At 34.2% G+C, this 22,824-nt stretch overlaps 1 protein-coding gene across 6 annotated transcripts in view; it reads left to right on the plus strand.

The window, feature by feature from the left end:
- Foxj3 (forkhead box J3) overlaps positions 1-22,824 on the plus strand; it is a 114,696-nt gene that overhangs the window by 69,636 nt on the left and 22,236 nt on the right. For 5 of the 6 annotated variants that reach the window (XM_048815618.1, XM_048815620.1, XM_048815621.1 and 2 more), the window contains exons 5-6: positions 6,502-6,585; positions 18,999-19,100. In XM_048815618.1, coding sequence (XP_048671575.1) covers positions 6,502-6,585; positions 18,999-19,100 — 186 coding nt within the window. The remainder of the gene's footprint in view (positions 1-6,501; positions 6,586-18,998; positions 19,101-22,824) is intronic. The other variant, XM_015485175.2, reaches the window with a different exon arrangement.

Genomic DNA, 22,824 nt, shown 5'->3' on the forward strand with positions numbered 1-22,824 from the left:
GAAAGCATATTGGAAAATATTTTGGAATGAATGATAATGAGAGCAGAACATAATTTGTAAGATAGAGCTAAAGCAGTATTTTACAAAGATGCTTATAGCTGGGTGTAGTAGTACACGCCTATAACTTGGAAGGCTGAGGTATCATGATCACAAGTTCTAGGTCAGCTTCAGCAATAAGTGAAACCCTGTCTCAAAATAAAAAATAAAAAAAATTAGTTACCTAAGCATGTTCATAAGAAGTTAGAAAAGGGAAAATTTACAGGAAATAGAAGGAAGGAATAATAAAGGCAATAGTGATGATAAGTGAAACAGAAAACAAACAAAGAAAAAGTAGTGAAACCAGAAGCTGAAACATTTAAGGAAAAAATAATACCAATCCCCCCCACACACACACACAAATATTTTTTAAAAAATAGTGGAAGAAGGAATAGTTTTCATCTCAATTTCACGAGACCAGTATTACCATGATAATAAAGTCAGGCAAAGAAGTGACAACAAAACTACAGACCAGTATTCTTCATGAACATAGACCCTATATAAAAAGGAGAAAATAGCCAGGCAAGGTGGCACATGCCTATAGTCCCCGTGACTCAGGAGTCTAAAGCAGGAGAATTGCAAGTTTGAGGCCAGCCTGGGCAACTTATACCCTGTATCAAAATAAAAAGGGCTGGGGATGAAGCTCAGTAGTAGAGCACCCCTGGGTGCAATCCTTGGTGCAATCCTTGGTATCATAAAAAAAGGAGAAAATTATGACCAAGTGGGAGTTGTCCCAGGAATGCATTGCAGCTTAAAATTAGAAAACTGGTGTTAACTCACCATGTGAGTAAAAGAGGGCTGAAAAGTCATATATTAAACTCAACATTTAGCATACTAGGTATAAAAAGGAATTTCCTTGATTAAAGTATCTGAAAAATGTACAGGTCATATCATTAAAAAATGTTTTTTTAGTTGTAGATGGACACAATACCTTTATTTTATTTTTATGTCGTGCTGAGAATTGAACCCAGCACTGCGTGTATGAGAGGCAAGCACTCTATCATTGAGCTACAGCCCCAGCCCTTATATTATTTTTAATAATGTGATATTAAATTCCTTCTCTCTGAGTTTGAGAACAAAACAAGCATATTTTCATTCCCTCATTTTTATTTAACATTCTATTAAGAAGTCCTATCCAATGGAATAAGGCAAGAAAAAGAAATAAAAGACAGCCATGTTTTAAAAAGAATAAATAAAATCTTCATTTGTAGACAACATTATTGCATATGTAGAAAATTCCAAAGAAGAATCTATGGAATTAATACTAGAACTAATAATTTGAGTTTAGCAGGGTCACAAGATAAAGGGTCATTATAATTTTTTCTATACTAACAAGGAAAAATTGGAAAATGAAATTAACAGAAGCAATTCCAGTTACCATAGCATTCAAAATAATGACATTTTAGGGTTGCACTTTAACAAAACGAACGTACACCTGTTTGTAGAAAATATTATGAAGAGAAATATTAAAAAACCTAAGTAAATGAAGAGAAATGGCATGTTTGTGGACTAAGAGGACTCTTTGTTGCTAGATGTCAGTTTTCCCAAGGTTGATTTATACAGTTAATGTAATTCCATTTAAAAAAATTACATCAGGCTTCTTTCTTTGAAACTAACACCAGTTCTCATATTTTTATGGACATGCAAAGGACTTAGAATAGGCAAAGCAATTTAGTTGGGGGAAGACCAGAGTTGTAGCATATATATTGCTTGATTTCAAATTTGTATGTAGTTAGAAAAATCAAGACAAAAATGACCTTTGCATAAGGATAAATAGGTAGTGTCAGTTCAATGGAGTAGAGTTCAGAAATTGACCCATGTTTATATTCAGCTTACTTTTGACAGATATATTATTGTATTCAATAGAAAGGTCTTTTCAAGAGAGATGCTATGTATCTGGGTGTAAGAAAAATTAATATTGATCCCTACCTTACACTTATATAGAAAAGTAACTCTTAAGTGATCAGAGTCCTAATGTTGAAAGTTGAGACTACAAAACTTACAGAAGACAACAGACAACATTGTGGAAAATATGTGCCATCTTGTACCAATATGCCAATATGGTACCATAGGGCTGAGGATGTACATATGCCAATATATACCATAGGGCTGAGGATGTAGTGGTATAGTGCTTGCCCAGCATGTGCAAAGCCTGGATTCAGTATTTCCAAAAAACAAAATGAACAAGCAAGCAAGCAAATAAACGAACAACCACAACAATAAAAACAAACCATAAAAGGAAACTCAATAAATTAGACTTTATTGAATTAAAAGCTTATTGATCCTTAAAAAAGGTATCATGCATATAAACAAATAGATAACTACAGACTGGGAGAGAATATTCACAATATCATCTGCCAGAGGACTTGTTATTCAGAATATATATGTAATATAAATTCTCACAGTACAAATAGCCAAATTCTTATAATCCAAATAAAACGTTGGCAAAAAATAATTTCACAAAAAATATATGAGTGGCAAATAAATACACGCCCAGCATTGTTATTTGTTACAGAAATATGCATGAAAACCCCTGAGACATGACTACATAGCACTAGGATGGCTGTGATTAAAAAGACTTAAAATAGCAAGTGTCAGCAAGGGTGAACAGCTGGACTCTCATACATTGCTGATGAGAGTAGAAAATAGTTTTGATGGTTGAGTCCATTTATATGAAATTATACAAAAGGCAAAACTATAATGTTAAGAAGCAGATCAGTGGATGTTTGGGACGAAAATTGGAGGCAAAGGAAAGGGAATTGCTTGTTGAGACACACAAAGAAGCTTTTTAGTTGAAGGGAATGCTTAATGTCTTTGATTTTGGTGTTAGTTACACATATGTGTAACAATTGTCAAGACTTCTTGAATTATACACTTAAAGTGCATGCATCTTATTTTAGACATACTTTAATAAATTGATTTTAAAAATAAAACCAAACAAAAACCTCCTGTTTCCTATTTGCTCCACAGAAACCTAGAGGAAAGAACTACTCTGAGAGGGAAACTGTCTTCTGAAAGTAGCTTAAAGGGACTTTTTGTGAGTGTGTGTGTGTGGGGGGGGGGTAAAATATACACAACCTAAAATTTGCCATTGGAACCATCCTAAGTGCATAGTTCAGTAGCAATAAGTACTTTTACATTGTTGTGTATCTATCACCATCATCCATTTCCAGAACCTTTTTCATCTTTCCAAATGTACTTTGTATCCATTCAACAATAATTGCCTATTTTCCCTCCCCTTGTCTCTGGCAACCACCACTCAACTTTTAATCTCTGAATTTGACTACTATAAGTATATATAATCATAATTATAGAATGTTTGTCCTTCTATGTCTGGTTTATTTCACTTAGCATAATATCTTCGACATTCAACTGCTTTGTAGCATGTGTCAGAATCCTTCCTTTTTTAAAAAAAAATTTTAGTTGCAGATGGACCTTTTTAAAATTTTTTTTATTTTTTAATTTGTATCCAGTGCTGAGGATTGAACCCAGCACCTCACACATGCTAGGCAAGCCCTCTGTCATTGAGCCACAACCCCAGCCCCAGAATTCCTTTACCTTTTAAGGAAAGAATAATATTCCATTGAACATATAAACCTTAGTTTGTTTGTTTGTTAGTGCACAGTTGGGATGGTTCTACCTTTGGGCTATTGTGAATAATGTTGTTATGAACATGGGAATACCAAGCTTCTGCTTTCAGGTTTTTGTTGTTGTTGTTGTTATATATTCAGAGTGGAATTGCTGAATCATTTGGTAATTCTAATATTTTGAGAAGCTGCCATAACATTTTTCACAGCAGCTGTACCATTCTACATTCTTTCAGCAATGCACAAAAGTTCCATTTTTTCTGTATCTTTACCAATTCTTGTTATTTTCTGTTGTTTTGATAATAGGTAGCCCAGTGCATATGAGAAATATCTCATTGTGATTTTTATTTGTGAAAGGGAATTTAAAGTTTCTTAGTCCAAACCTGTCATTTCATAGATGAAACTTAGATACTAGTTTACCGAGACACTAGATAGAAGATTTCATTATTTTGTGAAACATTTTAATCATTAATGTTTATATTTGGATGTTCAGGATTGTGTGTTTTTCCCCCTGTGGTTGATCTCTTTGTGAGAAGCTGTAACTAGTCATATTTTGTGTAGAACAGAAGCATTTTTTAAAGTTTTATTAAAATGTTCAATAATAAATCGGAGTAAAGTTTGGATGTTGAATGTTTCTCCAGATTCATACACATATGTACACTAATCCAAAATAAACACTGGAATTTATCATTTCCATAAACAGTGTTTTAAAAACTATTGTTGAATGAGTTTTGGTATTTTCCCTCCAGCTTTATTTTCATAACAAATCAGTCTGAGTTTTTTTTCTACTTTATTTTGCTAGTTACCATTTAGATTTATGAGGTCCCAGGGTGCTGAAACTACAGTAAATTTAATGTATAATATTCTTTTTAGAGTTGAATATCATGATGTAATTGTCATGTGTTCAAGTAAGAAGTAATACATATTAAAATGTTTGGTTTTCATTTTTAGTGCTTACTTTTCTGTAAAATCGAAATTTTATGTGTTTGCTGGCAAGTTTATACCAGGACTGGTAGATTCATTGACTGAAATGCAGTGACCACTTAAAAAGGTAGCATAGTGGAGTATACCAGTAGGGGCTGGGAGATGAAATTAGTGCTAAACTCTGGTACTTATATATAAACTAGTATTTGAGAGGGTCTGGCATCACACCTCATATACTGACATTATCAGCACACTTGATTAGGAATGTTTTTCCCTTCCCATTTCAACATCTTTTTTTTAAGTTGTCAATGGACCTTTTTATTTTAATTTATTTGTATGGTGCTGAGAATCAAACCCAGTGCCTCACACATGATAGGCAAGCGCTCTACCACTGAGCCACAACCCCAGCCCTTGAGTACTTCCTTTGTGTCTTACATTGTGCCTGACACTGGATACAGAAATGAATAAAGTGGCTCCTACCTTTCAGGAGCTTACAGCCTAGAAGAAGATACAGACCCATAAACAAAATTGTTAAGTACAGTGAATAGTCTTAGTAAAAAGTATAGAAATGTGATAGAGGTGGAGAATAGTGAGTTCTTGGATGTGGCAGGACCATCAGAGAAAGATTCCTTTAGATAATATCTGAGGTAAATTTTGAAGGTGGATTATGAATTTGTCCATTGAAGGATAGATTACAGATAGATTAGCTTCTTGGGCAGATGCAATGAAGCATAATGGTATGTTCAAAAAACTCTAAACCCATAGTTTGTGTCAGGCTAAAATGTGAGCCTTGATAGATGAAAGCTGTATTTCCCTTTATTATAAAGTATTATATGAAAAATCAGCCTAATAAGATTAATGGAATAATAGAGGCAAAGATTAAATTTGAATATTATGTCATAAATCTAGGATATACATTATATTCCTGTTTCTGAAAAGGTCTTCTTTCCCTTACTCCCTTCATTGTTGCCGCCTTCCCCAAATGTGTGTGTGTGTGTACATATCTGTTCATGTTTGTATATAGCAGCAGAATAATTGAAGGAGAAAGGAGTTAAGAATTAAGATCCTGTTTCTGGTGTTGGTTGTTGGTTGTCATATTCTTGCTTGGGTAAAACACTTTATCTTCCTGAGCTTTGGTCTCCTCATTTGTATAATATGTACAAACTATTATCGTCTATGCTTTTCAAAGTATTTTGGGGAATAAGAATTCCTGAATGCCTGGATCACAATGGACACTCAATACGTATTTTTTTAATGAGATGAGAACTTGTACCAAAGAGAATAATTAAAATAAGTCATGATAGTAGAAGTAAGTAATGAAAGATTTATGTACAGACCATTGCTTCTCAGGATACTCATTTTATATTATATAAAATATGCTCAAGCAATTTGTCTTTATAAATTGTTTTACCTACCATGTAGATTTGTGAGGTCACAGGGTCTAGAAATGTAGTATCTTTATATGTAAAATATTAGGAGATTTGAACGTCATATGGTGTCATCATATGAATTAAGAATTAGTGTATATTTAAAATGTATGGGGGGAGCTGGGGTTGTGGCTCAGCTGTAGGGCGCTCACTTAGCACTCGCGAGGCCCTAGGTTCAATCTTCATCACCTCATTAAAATAAAGGTATTGTGTCCAACTACAACTAAAAAGTAATATTTTTTAAAAATGTATCTGGTTTATCATTTCCTCTTTTAATTTGGCCATGGCATAAGTTTTTGGACTTATTCTTCGGCTTACGATTTTTTTTCTTAATAATTCATTATAAATGGACTTTCTTCTCATAACCTTTACTTTTCTCAATCTGAAACTAGTATTTCTTATGCTGCTTTTTCATTGTTGTATTTGCATAATGTTTACCTTTGGAGCAGAGGATTATAAAAAATCCCTTTTAATGTCACAGGGTTACTGTAATATACTGTTAATATAATTTATTTCTTTACCTTTAGGGATCCTATTGGGCAATAGACACCAGTCCGAAGGAAGATGCGCTGCCTACTCGGCCAAAGAAGAGGGCACGATCTGTAGAACGGGTAAAAACTCTTTATCATAAATTTAGTATGACAGACTGAATGTGTCAGATGTAGATTTTCAAAAGTTCATTTCCAGTATAGCAAGTATAACTGTAACTAAGGTAAGATTTTATTTGTATAGTATTTTGTATTTTTCCAAGTACCTTTCACACCCATTATTTTATTTGATCTTTACTATGAGTGAGGTGAGCAGTTAAGGAATTAATTAAAATGAGGACATAGCTGTTGTTTGAGATTTGCCTACAGGCCTCTGGAGTTTCAATTTAGTATTCTGTTTCTCTGCACCTACAACATTGAAGACAATTTTTCCATTCCATTGCAAATAACCCTTCTAGTTACATAGAATTTTCCTTATTGTTCTCACAGTGCTTTTTCCTGCTAGCATCCATGTAATAGTCACTTTGTACACAAAATCTCTGCCTGTGTGTTTGTTGTTTGTAAGATAATTCTTACTTGTGAATTCAAGTTAAAATTAATTTGCAGGAAGAAAAGAGAAAAGAAACTATCGTTGATATTCTTGGTTATATTTTAGTCAACCTTTTAGCTGCCATCATACATTTACTTTACCCTTTAACTTTTCCCACACCCCGCTTTTAAATAATATATATATAATATATTAGTTGTAAATGGACACAATACCTTTATGTTTTTTATTTTTATGTGGTGCTGAGGATCGAACCCAGTGCCTCCCATGTGGTAGGCAAGTGATCTATTGCTGAGCCACAATCCCAGCCAACATCTCAATAAAAACATCCCCGTACTTTATATTACTCTTTAGATCCATTCCAAGTGTTTACCACTTTGTGAAGCTTTTTCTTAATTTTTTGTGTTCTTATGAATTTTTATAAAGTTTTCTTCTAGTATTTCTCATACTTTATGGAAATTTTTTGTTTCTATGTCTTTTTTATTGGACTAATGCCCTTTTAAGGGCTTTAGTAAAATTATATGTATATGTATATATTTATATTTGTGTCACTAGTTTTTGTGTTTTTCTCAGTTTATATTGGGTATCAAAGTGTTTGCAGAGAGAATTGTAAGATGAAGGAAACTGAGTAAATGTTTGATCAAATAAATCTGTGCCTTTTCTTCATAAAGGAATGGCTTCTGAGTCTCAAAGGCAAGGGCCTTAGACAGAGTTAATATTGTAATCATAAGAGCCCCTGAGGTACTGCAGAAATGGGGCTTAGTTGGGGTAGCATTTTTGAAGCCAGCAGAGGAAATTCATCAGTAAGTCAATTAATTATCAATCTATATGGAATTAAAGGTGAGAGTTCTTAGGTCATAATTTTTGGCTTTACACAACCAAAGATTAAGAGGTTGAAGTTTAAAATTGGTGGTATAGTCTTCTGGTAACAGATCTGAACAGTTTCAAGACTGAGATATTGATGTGAGCTGCTCAGTGTGTTGTGGTTTGAGAGGGAACAAAGCTCAGTTCCTACCTTCATGCCTCTGCCTTTTGAAACAGACTTACCACTTGGACTTGTTATAGAACTGTGAAGTACAAAACATTTAGCTTCTGTTGCCAGAACTTGAAGGAAAGAGAGAAAAAATCCTCATTTTTATTTTATTTTATTTTTTAATTTAACCCACAGCATTACAAAACAACTTGGATGTATAAGTTGAAGGGCTAAGGATTTGTGGTCTTTACTACTATTTATCTCTTCTTCTGAAGATTTCTGAAACTTAAATTTTTTGGAAGTGGGAATTGGTGGTTGAGTTGACAACTGTGCATTTTCTCTTTGGATATGAAGCCTGCCTTTTATTCTGTTACACTTGTTTCACAATTTTTAGAGAAATCCTTGTTTATTTCTGAGAGTTCTTTCCTCCCCTTTTTTGAAGACTCTTTATTTAAAATTTTTTTTATTCTAATTTGTTATATATGACAGCAGAATGCAGTTCAATTCATATCACACAAATTGAGCACAGGGGTTTTTTTGCATTACAATTCTTAATACACCTTTATACCACAATTTATCATATCTCTGATTGTATATAAAGTATGTTGACACCAAATTCACATCTTCATACATGTATTTGTATAATGATGAGGGTCTCCTTCTACCATCCATGCTATTCCCCTTCTCCCTCCCTTTCCTTCCCACCCCTATTCCCTATCTAGAGGTAATCTTCCTCCCTTGCTCTCCCTCCTAACCCATTTTGAGTTGTAATATCTTATATTATATATATATCTTCTTTGATATAACCCCCCCCCCTTACATCAGAGAAGACATTTGGCATTTGTTTTTGTTTTTGTTTTTGTTTTTGTTTTTGTTTTTGTTTTCGGGGGGGGGGGATTGGCTAACTTCATTTAGCATAATCTTCTCTAATGCCATCCATTTCCCTGCAAATGCCATGATCTTATTCTTTTTTATTGTGGAGTAATATTCCATTGTATATAAATGCCACATTTTTTTTATCCATTCATCCACTGAAGGACATCTAGGTTGGCTCCACAGTTTAGCTATTGAGAGCACAGTTTTTCATGTCTCTGGTTGTACACAAAGTAGAGTCCACACCATTCATGTTCTCATACATGTATTAGGGTAATGATGTCTGTCTCATTCTACCGTCTTTCCTATCCCCATTCCTGCTCCCTTCCCCTCCTTCCCCTTTGCTCTATCTGAAGTTCATCTCTTCCTCCCACACTGCCCCCCCCCCATTATGAATCAGCATCCTTTTATCAGAGAAGACATTTGGCATTTGGTTTTTTAGGATTGGCTGACTTCACTTAGCATTATATTCTCCAGTTCCATGCATTTACCTGCAAATGCCATGATTTTCTTTTCTTTTAATGCTGAGTAATATTTCTTTGTGTGTGTATGTATGTATGTATATATATATACCCCATTTTCTTTATCCATTCATCTACTGAAGGGTATCTAGGTTGGTTCCACAATTAAACTATATTTTTCTTTTAGCTTTAAAAGTTGCTATTTCTTATGACCTTTGGCAATTGTGAATTCTGCTGCTGTAAACATTAATGTGGCTACATCATTGTAGTATGTGTATATATACATATATATCTCTCACCAAAACTATCCAAAGAGGTTAGCTGTAAGTGAAGTACATAAAATCAGTAAGACAGATACTGTTTAACACTTATTCTGGAAGATAGTTATTTTACAAAAACATAATTTCCTGCCTCAATAAACAGATGTGTCTATATTTTCTTTTCCACTTAGAAATTTGGGGGTAGGGGTGGTAAGAAGGTTATATAATATGTAATATTTTTGTTAGGACAGTTTACATTTTTTAAAGTTTTACTAAGGAAATGTTTATTCTAGTCAAATAAGAATGATTCTTAACATGATCTTTAGAGATGTAAAGTTTTCCCCCAAACTGACCATGACCCATATGTTGAAAACTTTTAGAGGATAAAAGGACTTTTGAATGTAGGTGGTAAAGAAATTAACAACCCTAAAAGTTCTTCGCTAAATTTCTGTGAATGCGATTCCTTTGTCCATGTGTAAATATCAAAATTCTATGTAAATAAATTAAATGTCTCATACACTTTTTATTTTGAAGATAAATAAGCTTTTTAAAAAATTTTTTTAGTAGTCAATTACCTTTATTTTATTTACGTTTATATGGAGCTAAGGATTAAACCCAGTGTCTCACACCTGCTAGGCAAGCACTCTACCACTGAGCTATAACCCCAGCCCCAGAAATAAGTTTTTGTATTTATTTATATGTGGTGCTGAGAATCGAACCCAGTGCCTCACACATGCTAGGCAAGTTCTTCCACTGAGCTATAACCCCAGCCTCTAGTCTGATATTCTTAACATCCTTCTCCAGAGCACTTCTCTGATTTCCCTTCATTTTCATGGTTTTCAGACCATTTACTCTCTTTTATTGTAATATTTCTTCCTTCTTTTCTTAAGTATTTAAATGTTTCTCTTCCTTTCTCCCTTTTCTTTCATCTTCTTAATTTTTTTTTAAAAATCACACAATGGTCCTGAAGATCTTAAAATAATGGATAAAGTTGAAGTATTTTTTAAAATATTGAGAAAACATTGAATAAAGTGGTAACACAAGGGATTTTTCAACTAGAAGTTCTGTATTTTTCTTTTAGCTTTAAAAGTTGCTATTTCTTATGACTTTTGGCAATTTTAGTTAATGATTGGAAGCTTCAGTACCCTCACATAAAATAAGAGGGTAGAATTCATAACATTGAGTTTCTGTGTCAGATACTTATTAATATATAGTAGTTAATTTTAAAAATGATGACACTGATGAACCATGAATGTTAACTTATCCTCCTGTACTAATAATTAGTACCAAAGCCAGAATTTTAACTCAGGTAGTTTGCCTTCACAGTCTATGCTGTTTACAGTTACCACTAGCATTTGTTAGGCTGAAACCCGTAACACTGAATCACATTTCATTTTATATGTGCATATAAATTTCCCACATTTAATATGAACATATGATCAAGTAACATAAATGTGATTATAAATGATAAAAAAAATACTAAATAATTTGTTAGGCCAACTACTGATAACTAAAGTGACTCAAAATAGAAATGCTGCCTATGAGGGCCTCTGGGAAGAGAAATGAGGCTTTAGTATTGATGTAGAAGTGAACTTTTTTCATAGACAATAATAAAGGCATTCCACTTGGAAAAAACAAAATGCATGATTGACTTGTAAGTAAGAAATACAGATGGGCATATTGGAAGTCATTTTATAATGAAAAACTTTAGATAGTGTGTATATATTTAAGAGTAGAAAGATTCCAGTAGAAAGCCTGAAGGTACAGAATCTCAGTTGTTCAGGAAGCTGAGGCAGAATTTAAGATCAGTATAGCACAACACAGCAGAGTATTGCCTAGTGTGTATGAGACCCTAGGTTCAGTCCCCAGTACAGGGAGTGGGGAGGAAGAAAGCCTAAAATGAATAGGATCAAGAATGTTGCTTTGATTTCACAATCTGTGGTGTTAAAAAATGAATCAAAACAGTTTTTAAAAGACACTTCCTCTTCACAAAATACTCATTGCAAGGGGAAGATGCTGAGTAGAAGGAGTTGCAGTGATAGTGGCATGGGCTAAGGGTATAAGCTATATGAATAAGAGAGTTCTTTAGAAAATTAGTGGGTACTATATATATATATATATATCCATCATTGTAATATGTTATCAGTTTAATTTTACAGACTTTGTAGATATTACAGGCCAGCCATTATACTAAGATACATACCAAGAAGAACAAGACAAAACAGATAATTTTAGCAGAAGGGTAAAGTATAGAAGGTATTATAAGAAAGGTCTGAAATATTATCCTGTGTAGAAGAAGAGAGATTTTTTTTTTTCTTCCTGGGACTAAGAAGGCTTCATGGATTATGTGGCTTGACTTTCAGGTGGAGATAGGCAGAGCAACTAGAGAGGGCAGCATTCATTTAGAGCACATGTATTAAGAGTCAAGTGCCTACCATACATGGGTACCCTTCTAGATCCCGAGGAAACAGCAGTGAACAAAATGGACCTTTTCTGCTCAATTTATCTTCTGATTGAAGAGTATGAACTGGGGCAGGGGTGATTAGGGGAGGGTAAGTCATGGGTAATAAATAAATCATGACAGGGGTATATGGGGTATAGAACAGTATTAGGATTTGGGAGGGAGTACAGTTGATTTTTTTTCCAGATAGTTTTTTTTTTTCAAGTTAATTTGCACTATAAAAATTCATGTCATTCATAGAACTGAGAATATATCTTTTGCATTAAACTAAATCTCAGAGAACAGACAGACCAGTATGCTTTATTCTTAAAGGTCCCACTCAAGCAGAGAGGATAAATTGATATGGTAAGATGGCAGTATATTCCATAATGTAGCTTGTTTTCTAAGCATAATTGTTAGTTCTTCATTCATTTTCTTTTCTTTGGTTCTGAGGATTGAACCTAGGGGTGCTTTACCACTGAGCCACATCCCCAGCCCTCCTCATTCATTTTCAAAATAACATTTGAATGGTAAGTTATTTGGTTATCCTAAAGATAATGTTCTTGAGAACCTTGGGACCACATAGCAAAGAGGTGTGACTTAGATCTAAAAGTCAGGAAAAGTTTCCTTGAAGTGATGTTTCAGTAGAGGCCTGATGGATAAACAGAAATAGATGAATATTATTGGGAATGTTTGAAAGGGACAGAGTATAAGGAACTGATAGGTCATTATGGCTGGCCATGGAGTAAAAAAAAAGGCAGTAATTAAAAAAAATTTTTTTTTGGTTGTCAATGAACTTCATTTTGTTTATTTATCTGCAGTGCTAAGAATCCAACCCAGTGCCTCATTCGTGCTAGGCAAGCACTCTACCACTGAGCCACAATCCTAGCCCAAGGCAATAATTTTTAATTTTCATTTTTTCTTTCTTTATTAATTTGTTTTATATTAACAAATATCTTCTTTGGCCTATTTTGCTTTTTAATTTGGTCTTGTTCAGTTCAACCAAAGGTTATGTTATATATGCATTAATAAAAGGGGCTTTCTCCACTGGAAGCTGCTTAGGGCAGGAGAAAACGTTGGATATTACCTTTTGGGTATTTTTCAAGACTGGCAAGTAATCAAACTATTCACACTCTTTAAAGAGTAGAAAAAGAAACCTGGGTCCTGGGTTTTTTTTGTTTTTGTTTTTTTTTTGTTAAAGAAATGACTTGAGGAGCTGGGATTGTAGCTCAGTGGTAGAGCTCTTGCCTCCCATGTGTGAGGCACTGGGTTCCATCCTCAGCACAACATAAGTAAATAAAATAAAGGTATTGTGTTCATCTACAACTTAAAAAAAAAAAAAAAAAAAGACTTGAAAGAATGAGTGCTTGAAAGTTACCTGTGCATTTTCTCTTTTATCATGTTGGTAATCAAAGAATCATGTTCTTTTCTGTTGATTCTTTAACTTGCCCCCCCCCCCTTCTTCTTCTTTTTTTTAAACTTAAATTATATCTTGGCTATTTTCTAATGTTATTATTTGCTTATAGAAATATATTATGCTGCTGGGGATGTGGCTCAAGTGGTAGCGCGCTCGCCTGGCATGCGTGCGGCCCGGGTTCGATCCTCAGCACCACATACAAAGATGTTGTGTCCGCCGAGAACTAAAAAAAAAAAGAAATATATTATGCTAAAGCAGTGGTTCTCAGTATGTGATGCTATTTCAGGGAGTACATGAGGTCAAACTATATTCATAATAATATTAAAACGTTCTTTGTCTTTTTCACTCATTATCTTAGATGGGTTCTATAGACTGTGTGACCTGTGATTTTGCTGTAGTTTAAATGCAGAAGCAGATATATAATCCAGCCATCTTCTATAAAACCTAATGGGTGTGGGTGTGGGTGTGTGAACACGCGCGCGTGCATGCTGGGGATTAAATACAGAGCCTTACATACACTCACTAGGCTACGCCTCCAGCCCAGGAGATCCCTCCCCCTTTTTTTAAGAGAGAGAGAAAGAGAATTTTTTTTTTTTTTTTTTAAATATTTATTTTTTAGTTTTCGGCGGACACAACATCTCTGTTTGTATGTGGTGCTGAGGATCGAACCTGGGCCGCACGCATGCGAGGCGAACACGCTACCGCTTGAGCCACATCCCCAGCCCGAAAGAGAATTTTTTAATATTTATTTTTTAGTTTTTGGTGGACACAACATCTTTATTTTTTTATTTTTATGTGGTGCTGAGGATCGAAACCAGTGCCCCGCACATGCCAGGCAAGCACGCTACTGCTTGAGCCACATCTCCAGCCCAACCCATTTTTTAAGTTGTATGTTATAATTTAGAATAAGATATTTAGCTTTTGAGGGCATCGCTTTCTGTATTAGTGAACCATCAGTTACATAGGTCTGGGAGAGAATCCTTCTTCAGTCTTAAAAGTGCAGAAGTTCTGAGATGGTGAGAAACTACAAAGAGCCCCCTATGACTGTGCAATGTATGTGAGGGGGAAGAATAAAAGTCCACATAGTTATATATGAACTTACTATCCCAAACATGGCCTTTGAAAAAACATTTAATCTGCTATTATCTTTATCTTTCCTTGACACAGAGATGAAGGAAATGCACATTAATTTTTCCTGAAGTTAAGAGCTAAATTGTGGGTCTGGAGATGTAGCTTAGAGATAGAGTGCTTGCCCAGCCCTGGGTTTGATCACCAGAAGCAATAAAAAATAAAACCCTGTGCTGTTATTCAAAGCTGATTATAAGTTTAATCAGGGTGATAGCTGGAAGACTGATGGGTAAATAGAGAAGAGTTGGCAGGATCATCTGCATCTGGCTATATATCTGAGATTGTTGCCATGTTATTTTTTATGACTCAGTTTCTCAGTTGAGCCTGAGAAAGTGAAGATTCAAGTTAAAGGAAATGATGTGAGCAAGTAGAGAAAGGAAGGCAGTCTGCATTTCTACTCTTAGCTATAGAACTGAATAAATATTTCAGTTGAATAAACATATGTAACATTACATGGGAGACACTGCATGTGGCCTCCAAGATAATATGTATAGATAGAATTAACTGAGGATTTTTAAGATGGAGAAATTCTATCCAGTTAAAGATGTAGATCAAGAAGTTTCATGAGGGCTCATTTTAATGAATGGGAAGAACTTTTTTTACAACACTATTGAGGGGGATAGTTCATGTACAATTAACTGCATGTTTAAAGTTTACAATTTGAGGAGTTTTGACATCTATACAATTTTGAAACTAACACCAATGTCAAATGAACATTTTTATCACCCCCCGCCTCCAAAGTTTCCTCTACTCTAGTCCTTAGTCCTTGATCTAGGGAAAATTTCACTTAATATTTTTTCTAATCCATGAATATGTTATATCACTCCATTAATTAGTTCTTATTTATTTTAATTAATTTCAATTAATTTTCTCAGAATTTTTTAAAGTTTTTTTTTTTTTTATCGTGGAGACTTACCTATTTCCAGTTAGATTTAACCCTGAATATTTTGTTTTCTGTTGAGTTATTATGAATTGATTTTAAAGTACATTTTCTAATTGCTTGTGCCAGTGTCTAAATCAATTTTTATCTATTAACTATATATTTGATCTTATTAGTTCTAATAGTTGCTTGAAAATGCCCTGGAATTATTCTATATGAATAATTATATCAACTGGAATAGAGACAGTTTTTCTTTCCCTTTTCTTTCCTTCCCATGGCTGCTTCTCCTCTGTATCTGAGGGTATGACACACACAGGCCACATTTAACCGAGCCTACCTTTTTTTTTCTTTTTTTAAAGCTCTTTCTGACAATCTCTGCTTTTTCATTAGCATAGTTTTGTTAAACATTTAACATGTAACTGATAGGGTTGACATAGATCGACCTTATGTTTTCTGATGACCTCTATGTTTTAGTTTATCTCTTTCTCTCTTTTCTGTCTTTTAAATTATTTGGTTCTATTTTAATTTATGTTTTGGCTAAGGATTTCAACATATATCCCTATGCTTTGCAGTCTACTCAGTTATTATTTTATCACTTCATAAAATATGTAGAAATCTTCCAGTCATTCCCCCACCATTCCCCATAATAGTAATATGTATTAAATCTGCACACATCATAAATCTCAAAGGATAACATTTATAACTTTTGCCTTAAATAATCAAACATGAGTTTTTTAAATGTGAGAGGAAAACATTGTTTCTTTTGGTTTTTTTGGTACTGGAGATTGGGCCCAGGGGCACTTTACCACTGAGCTCTATCCCCAATCCTTTTAAATTTTATTTTGAGCCAAAATTTTATTTTGTTAAGCTCAATTCAGACTGTAAGTTCTCACTCTCACCTTCTATAGGTAGGGATTCCAATTTGAATTCGATTCTTTAGGCTTCTGATTTGATCCTAATCTGTATATGCATGATTCAGGGGTCAGCTTGAGAATTTTGTAGTGTTTCACACCCAGGATTGTGGGATCTCTTTTGACTTTATTTCTTATGGGATTTCCTTCTTTGTTTGGTGGCTGGCAGTTGACCTGGTCTCTTTTCTCTGGTTCCCCTTGCCAGCATTATCTGTCCATGCTTCTAGTACCCAACATTGGGACCAAACTGTATCAAAATAGGAAATTCATACACATGTTGATCTCCCCAAATTCTGGCTTCTCTCCACAGTCTGCCTACTTTATTTCCTCAGAATCCTTAGATAACTGTTTTTTTCCTCCCCACTATAGTTTGTATTTGTTAATTACAGAAGTTTGGTCTGTATGGGTATCATATTGCTTTATTGGAAGTGGAACTTGACACGACGGCAAAAGATACCTTTTACAAACTGGACTGGTGCCACCCAGATTAGATTCATTGATACTGAATTTGGTTTTATGGTTTTAGTACATTTTGGGATGCCTAGACCCACTGGCTTTATTCATCAAACTACTTGTTGCCTGTTCATAACAGAATCAATGCACCTACGAGTAAAAATAAATGCCAAAAAAAAAATTTTTTTTTTTAATTGGGGATTTAACCCAGGGGTACGTTACAACTCAGCTGCATCCCCAGCCCTTTTTATTTTTTATTTGGAGGTTTCGCTAACTTGCGGAAGCTGGCCTTGAACTTGGAATCCTTCTACTTCAGTCTCCCAAGTTGCTGTGAATACAAGTGAAAGAATATTAATTAAAGGATTTTTTAAAATTTACTATCTAATTTCTAATAGCTGAAGCCACAAATCTGTTTGGGAATACTGTACCTCATACTAAAGTTGTCTCCTTTTTCATTAATCACCATTGAGTATTCCTTTGCACATTCTGGCATCTTTAATCCTAGTGGTTATCATAGTAACTAGCATTTATTGTGTATTTCAGGTAATCTGCTGGGCTGGGGATGTGGCTCAAGCGGCAGTGTGCTCGCCTGGCATGCGTGCGGCCCAGGTTCGATACTCAGCACCACATACAAACAAAGATGTTGTGTCTGCCAAAAACTAAAAAATAAATATTAAATTCTCTCTCTCTCTCTCTCTCTCTCTCTCTCTCTCTCTCTCAAAAAAAAAAATAAATAAATAAAGTAATCTGCTGTGTTAATTTAGATATAACTAAGTTGGTGGGCACTAAAATTGAAGCAAAGACCTAGTTATTTTTGTGGTTCTTCCATTTATATTTTTTAATCCCTTTCCATTTTCACTTGATTCTTAAATGAGTACCCAGCACCTTCATGCTGGACTCTTGCATCTTTTTCCTTCTTTTTCATTTCAATCATGTTCCCTGCTCATTATCAAGTTTGTTGATATCTGATGAAAGAAATTCATGCTGAGGAATTTAGTGATTAATAGATCAATCTTTGAAATGTGTCTCTGTAAAATTGTTCTCTTGCTCTTTCATTATAATCTTTCTTCTTTTGGTCTAGTGCTGGGGATGGAATCCAGGGCTCATGCATACTAGGAAGCACTCTACTACTGAGCTACACTCCCAGCCCATTTCATCTTTTTAAAATGCATATCCAGTTGGTATCATGTGTAAGATAAGTACATTTTGCCAGAGAGATAATAAATATGAGATTGGCATCATAGCCACATGTTATTTATCTTTGCTATTCTTTAACTTTCACCATTGAAATTGAACTTTTGAGGACTCACTAAGGTAATCAAAGTGTCTTGCAGATAAGAGATGAATTGTCATAATGTTTATAAATTCAAAATTCTAGATGTAGAAAACCTTCTGTATTACTTTTGACAGGATGTGATCTTTATAAATAACGTACGTGAACTTTTATATTTAGAATATTGTTCAGTTACTCTTAACCACAAAGTAAGAACAATAAAATAATACCCGAGATTTCTCTCACGGGCCAAATTCTAAGCTGATAGGTCGGGTCGGGTTGGAAGGATGTACAACTCTTGTTCCACAAGGTTATTCAGATGTCCAGATTCTTTCTAATCGTGCTTTTCTAGTGTTTCTCAGGGAATTTTCAGCTTTATGGTTAAGCAAGACTATCATCACCATCTCTACTCTAGTTTGCAATGAAAGGGAATAAGACACCGCAGGACAAACAAGTCCCTTGCAAAGATGTGTTGCAGAAGTTGCACACGTCACTCTTGCTCACATCCCATTGGTTACACCTTAGTTACATGGCCCACAGCTAGCTACAAATGAATCTGGAGAAGGTAGTCTCCAACTGGGTAGCCATGAGAAGATAACTAGAATTTTATCACTAAAAGGGAGAAGGAAAGAATGAAAAGAGAACCATTAGCAGTCTCCATTACAGAAGTTTATTTATAGTTTTTGGCAACCTATCCTGTAGCCCATTAGAAGAGTTGTTAGAGAATAGCTGTAATAATGGACTTTGTGTTATCAGATCAGTAGCATACTAAAATATAATAGAAGACATTTCAGTAGCTTATTATTTTCAGAAACAAAGCACAAAACCGGATGTTGGAGAATTGATGAAATCCCTTCAAATTGTGTTAAAATTGCTGGATATATGAGATAATAATTATTTATTTTGTTCTTATATTTTAGGCCTCAACTCCATATAGCATAGATTCAGATTCTTTGGGAATGGAGTGTATTATTTCGGGAAGTGCCTCTCCAACTCTGGCAATCAACACTGTGACTAACAAAGTAATTTCATTTTTTAAACATTTTTTAAATGTCCTTGAATAATACATTTAATTTGCTTTTATAATGACAATAGAGTTTTAAGGTGGTGTAGATTTGTTTACCCTGTACATGCAGCTTTAAAACCGAATCCAGAATGTTTTACGGTATGCACAAATTAAAAGAAAATATTTCTCTGGAGAAACTGGAATATGCTTATTGGGAAGTTATATACTAATTTAAGTTCTTGACTCTGCTAGTTTCTGTTGTTAGAATATTTGAGCAGGCATTTTATTGGATCAATTTGTTTCAAAACCTTAGTTACATCTCCTCATATGTGGTTAAAAAAAGAGTCAAATTCTAGGGAGTTAGCAGACTCTAGTATAATAAATAGTTGGGCAACCTTATAGGGCTCATTGGAACAGTGGTCAATCTGTATTTATGGTATTGAGGTCTAGGAACATACCCAGAAACAGTATATGGTAGTCTGCTGCATTTTTTGTGATGCAAGGGTTAAAACTTTGTGCCATGTCATTAGATAGGTAGTGGGATACTAATGTCTCTTCTTTCAAATAGTATTTAAATCTTTACAAGGTAATATTTTAATCTCATATCTTAAAACTTTAAAAAGGTCTGGGAGGTTCATGAAATAATTTAGTTTATGCATGTATTTCCTCTCCTACCAGAAATGAATTTCTTAAAGCCATATCTCATACTCACGCTCACACATTCTCAGTCTTACTCTCACTTTCCTCCACTGGCTTTCACACACACTTTCTTCTGTCTTGGCTTTCGCTGGCACTTGCATTATTTTTCTTTTTCTTTCACTTGCTCAACAAACACATAAATACAAATACCATACATATTTACACCATTGTAGTAATATAGTATTCATAGAATCTTTTTGTTGGTAAAATGAATAAACAGAAGACAGGTTTACAGATAATCAGAGTGACATAATCAGATTTCCAATTTAGGAAAGAAACTGGCAGATGATGTATAGAGTAATGGTTTTTCCCACATGACAGTCTATGTAATGATCACATCACAATCACTTAGGAAGGGCTTTTTTTTTTCCCCTGCTGCTGGTGGTAATACCAGAATTTCAATGCTGTCTTACCAAGTTTTACTCTATTCTTATGAAAAAGGCCTAGAAATTTGTCCTTTTAAACATCATATCTATTCTGGCCAACTAGCCTGGAGAAATTCTGGTGAAGTGGTCTGATTGAAATCAGAAATTTCTAATAGGTGGTTATTAGGAAGCAGTTAGAAAGTAGTAATGCTGAGATTTTTTGAGGCAATAAAGTAGTGTCAAAGGGGATGGATTTTTGGACATCTCCTTTTAGATACAGAGTAGCTAGTATCAGAAAAACCTTTCTGCCTATCTATAAAATACACCCCCCCCGACACACACACACACACACACACACACACACACACACACATATCATGTACATGATAAAAAAGAGGAAGGAGACAGTGGGACCAAGACAACTTTATAGTTATTTCAGGGACCAGGATCTTTGAAAAGGTGAACACATTGAGATAAGCCCTGCAAATTTCCTTGTAATTCTTGGTCTTGCTAGAAGGACAGTACCATGGTAAATACTCTAGGTTTTCAAGATGTTACCTGACAAAGGTTTTGTTCTGTAGCAGCATACAAAAATAGAGTAGTTTCAACTGTTTTAGAATGATAGTTGAATATTCTTGCAAGAAAAAAACTAAATTTTGTTTGGCGGAAGATAACACCATCCAGAACTTCTGTGATGTCATAAATTGTTGATTATAATTTCACACCTTACAAACCATTGCTCTGGATTACTTAAAAAAAAAAAAAACAACTAAAAGAATATACAACTACTAATAAAAAAAAAAAATAAATCCTTAGCTAATCCAAAAGTAGGAAGAGAAGGAAACAATGGGAGCAAAGAAAGACAAATAATATTTAAATCTAATTACATTGGGAATTATATTAAATGTAAATACATTAAATACTCAATTTAAAAGATTATCAGGCCAAATTAAAAGACTCCTAACTATGTGATGTTTATGAGATAGATTTTAAATGAAAAAAAGACATGTTACTAAAAGTAAAGAGTTATTTTATTATGAAAACTATGTTAATATTAAACTTATATATATCATGGAGTTTTATTTAGCCATAAAGAAGACTGAAATTATGTCCATTTGCAGAAAAATGGATGGAATTTGAGAGCATTATGTGAAGTTAAATAAGCAAAACTCAAACTTCTTCAGGAAGTTAAGAGTCATGTTTTTCTCTCATATGTGGAAGCTAAAGGGAAAAGGAATGGGGTGTCAAGGTGTGTGTAGTGGGGAACATTTCATGAAAATAGAAGGGAGACCAGTGGAGTAGATGAGAAGGAACAGGGAGAAGAAAGGGAGGTAGTGTGGAATGAAATTGACTAGTTTTTTTTTTTGTTGTTGTTATGTGCAGGTACAAATCTGTAACAGTGAATCCAACTATAATGTATAATTACAATGCATTGATAAAAATAATTTTTAAAAAGATATCTACAGATAGAGCCTTAGAGCCTTAATAAATAAATTTAGCAAGGATTCTTATTAGAAGATCACTGTTTGATTTTAGGAATCAGTCGTACTAACCACAGACAGAAAATAAAATTTAGAAGGTAACATTTATGTTAGCAATTCAAAAACATTAAATACTGAGGATGAACTTTATAGAAAACCAAAAATTACTGAGGTAAAACAAAGGAGGTATAACTAAATAGATGTATAATTTTCATGCAGAAAACTATTGTAAGTGTGGTATTGGCATAAGAAGAGACCCAGAGCAGAATTAAGTGGTGCTAGATCAATGGGGAAAAATAAAACAACAAGCACATATTGTGTATAAAATCAATTTCAGGTGGATTTTAGACCTAAATATAAACAATAAAATAATGAAGTTCTCAATTAGACCCTACTCCCCATAAAACAGAATAATTTTTAAGGAAAGATGGATGGGACTGAGGGTGTAGCTTCTATCCTTGGAACAAAGACATAGAAATAATCACCCTTACAACAAAGTAGAGAAAAAATGAAGTCTTTAAGTGACATTAAAATATGAGGAAAGAAAGATAAATAAGAAATTCTAAGTATCTCAGTCAAAAAAGTGGGGAGGGGCTGGGAATGTGGCTCAAGCGGTAAAGCGCTTGCCTGGCATGCGCGGCACGCTGGGTTTGATCCTCAGCACCACATAAAGATAAAATAAAGATATTGTGTCCACCGAAAACTGAAAAATAAATATTAAAAAATTCTGTCTTTAAAAAAAAAGTGGGGAGGACTGAGGATGTATCTCAGTGGTAGAGCATTTTTGTAGTGTATAAACTGCAAATAAAGTTGCACATGATTTCAGGGTGTCTAGAGACATAACTAGCTCCACCCCTAAGTTCATTTAAAACAATAGAAATTGTAAAGATTAAGAACAGATATTAATGCAATGAAAAACAAGACTTGGTGAAAAGAAAATCACACAATATATGATTCCACTTATAGTTAGCCCAAAACAGGAAATCATAACAGTAATGATAGAAGTCCACATAGCAGTTATCTAGAACAGGAAATGTGGAAGGATTATCAATTAACTTTGAAGAATGATTGTGAGAGTGCACAAGTAGGGCTCTGGACTGCTGGTACTGTAGTGTGTCAGCAATTCTCAGACTTTGATTGGTCTGTGGATGTATGGATAACCAAGACTTTTATAGGGATTCCATGAGATCAAAAT

This window comes from Marmota marmota, unplaced genomic scaffold, assembly GCF_001458135.2.
Source record: "Marmota marmota marmota unplaced genomic scaffold, marMar, whole genome shotgun sequence".
Lineage (NCBI taxonomy): Eukaryota > Metazoa > Chordata > Mammalia > Rodentia > Sciuridae > Marmota > Marmota marmota.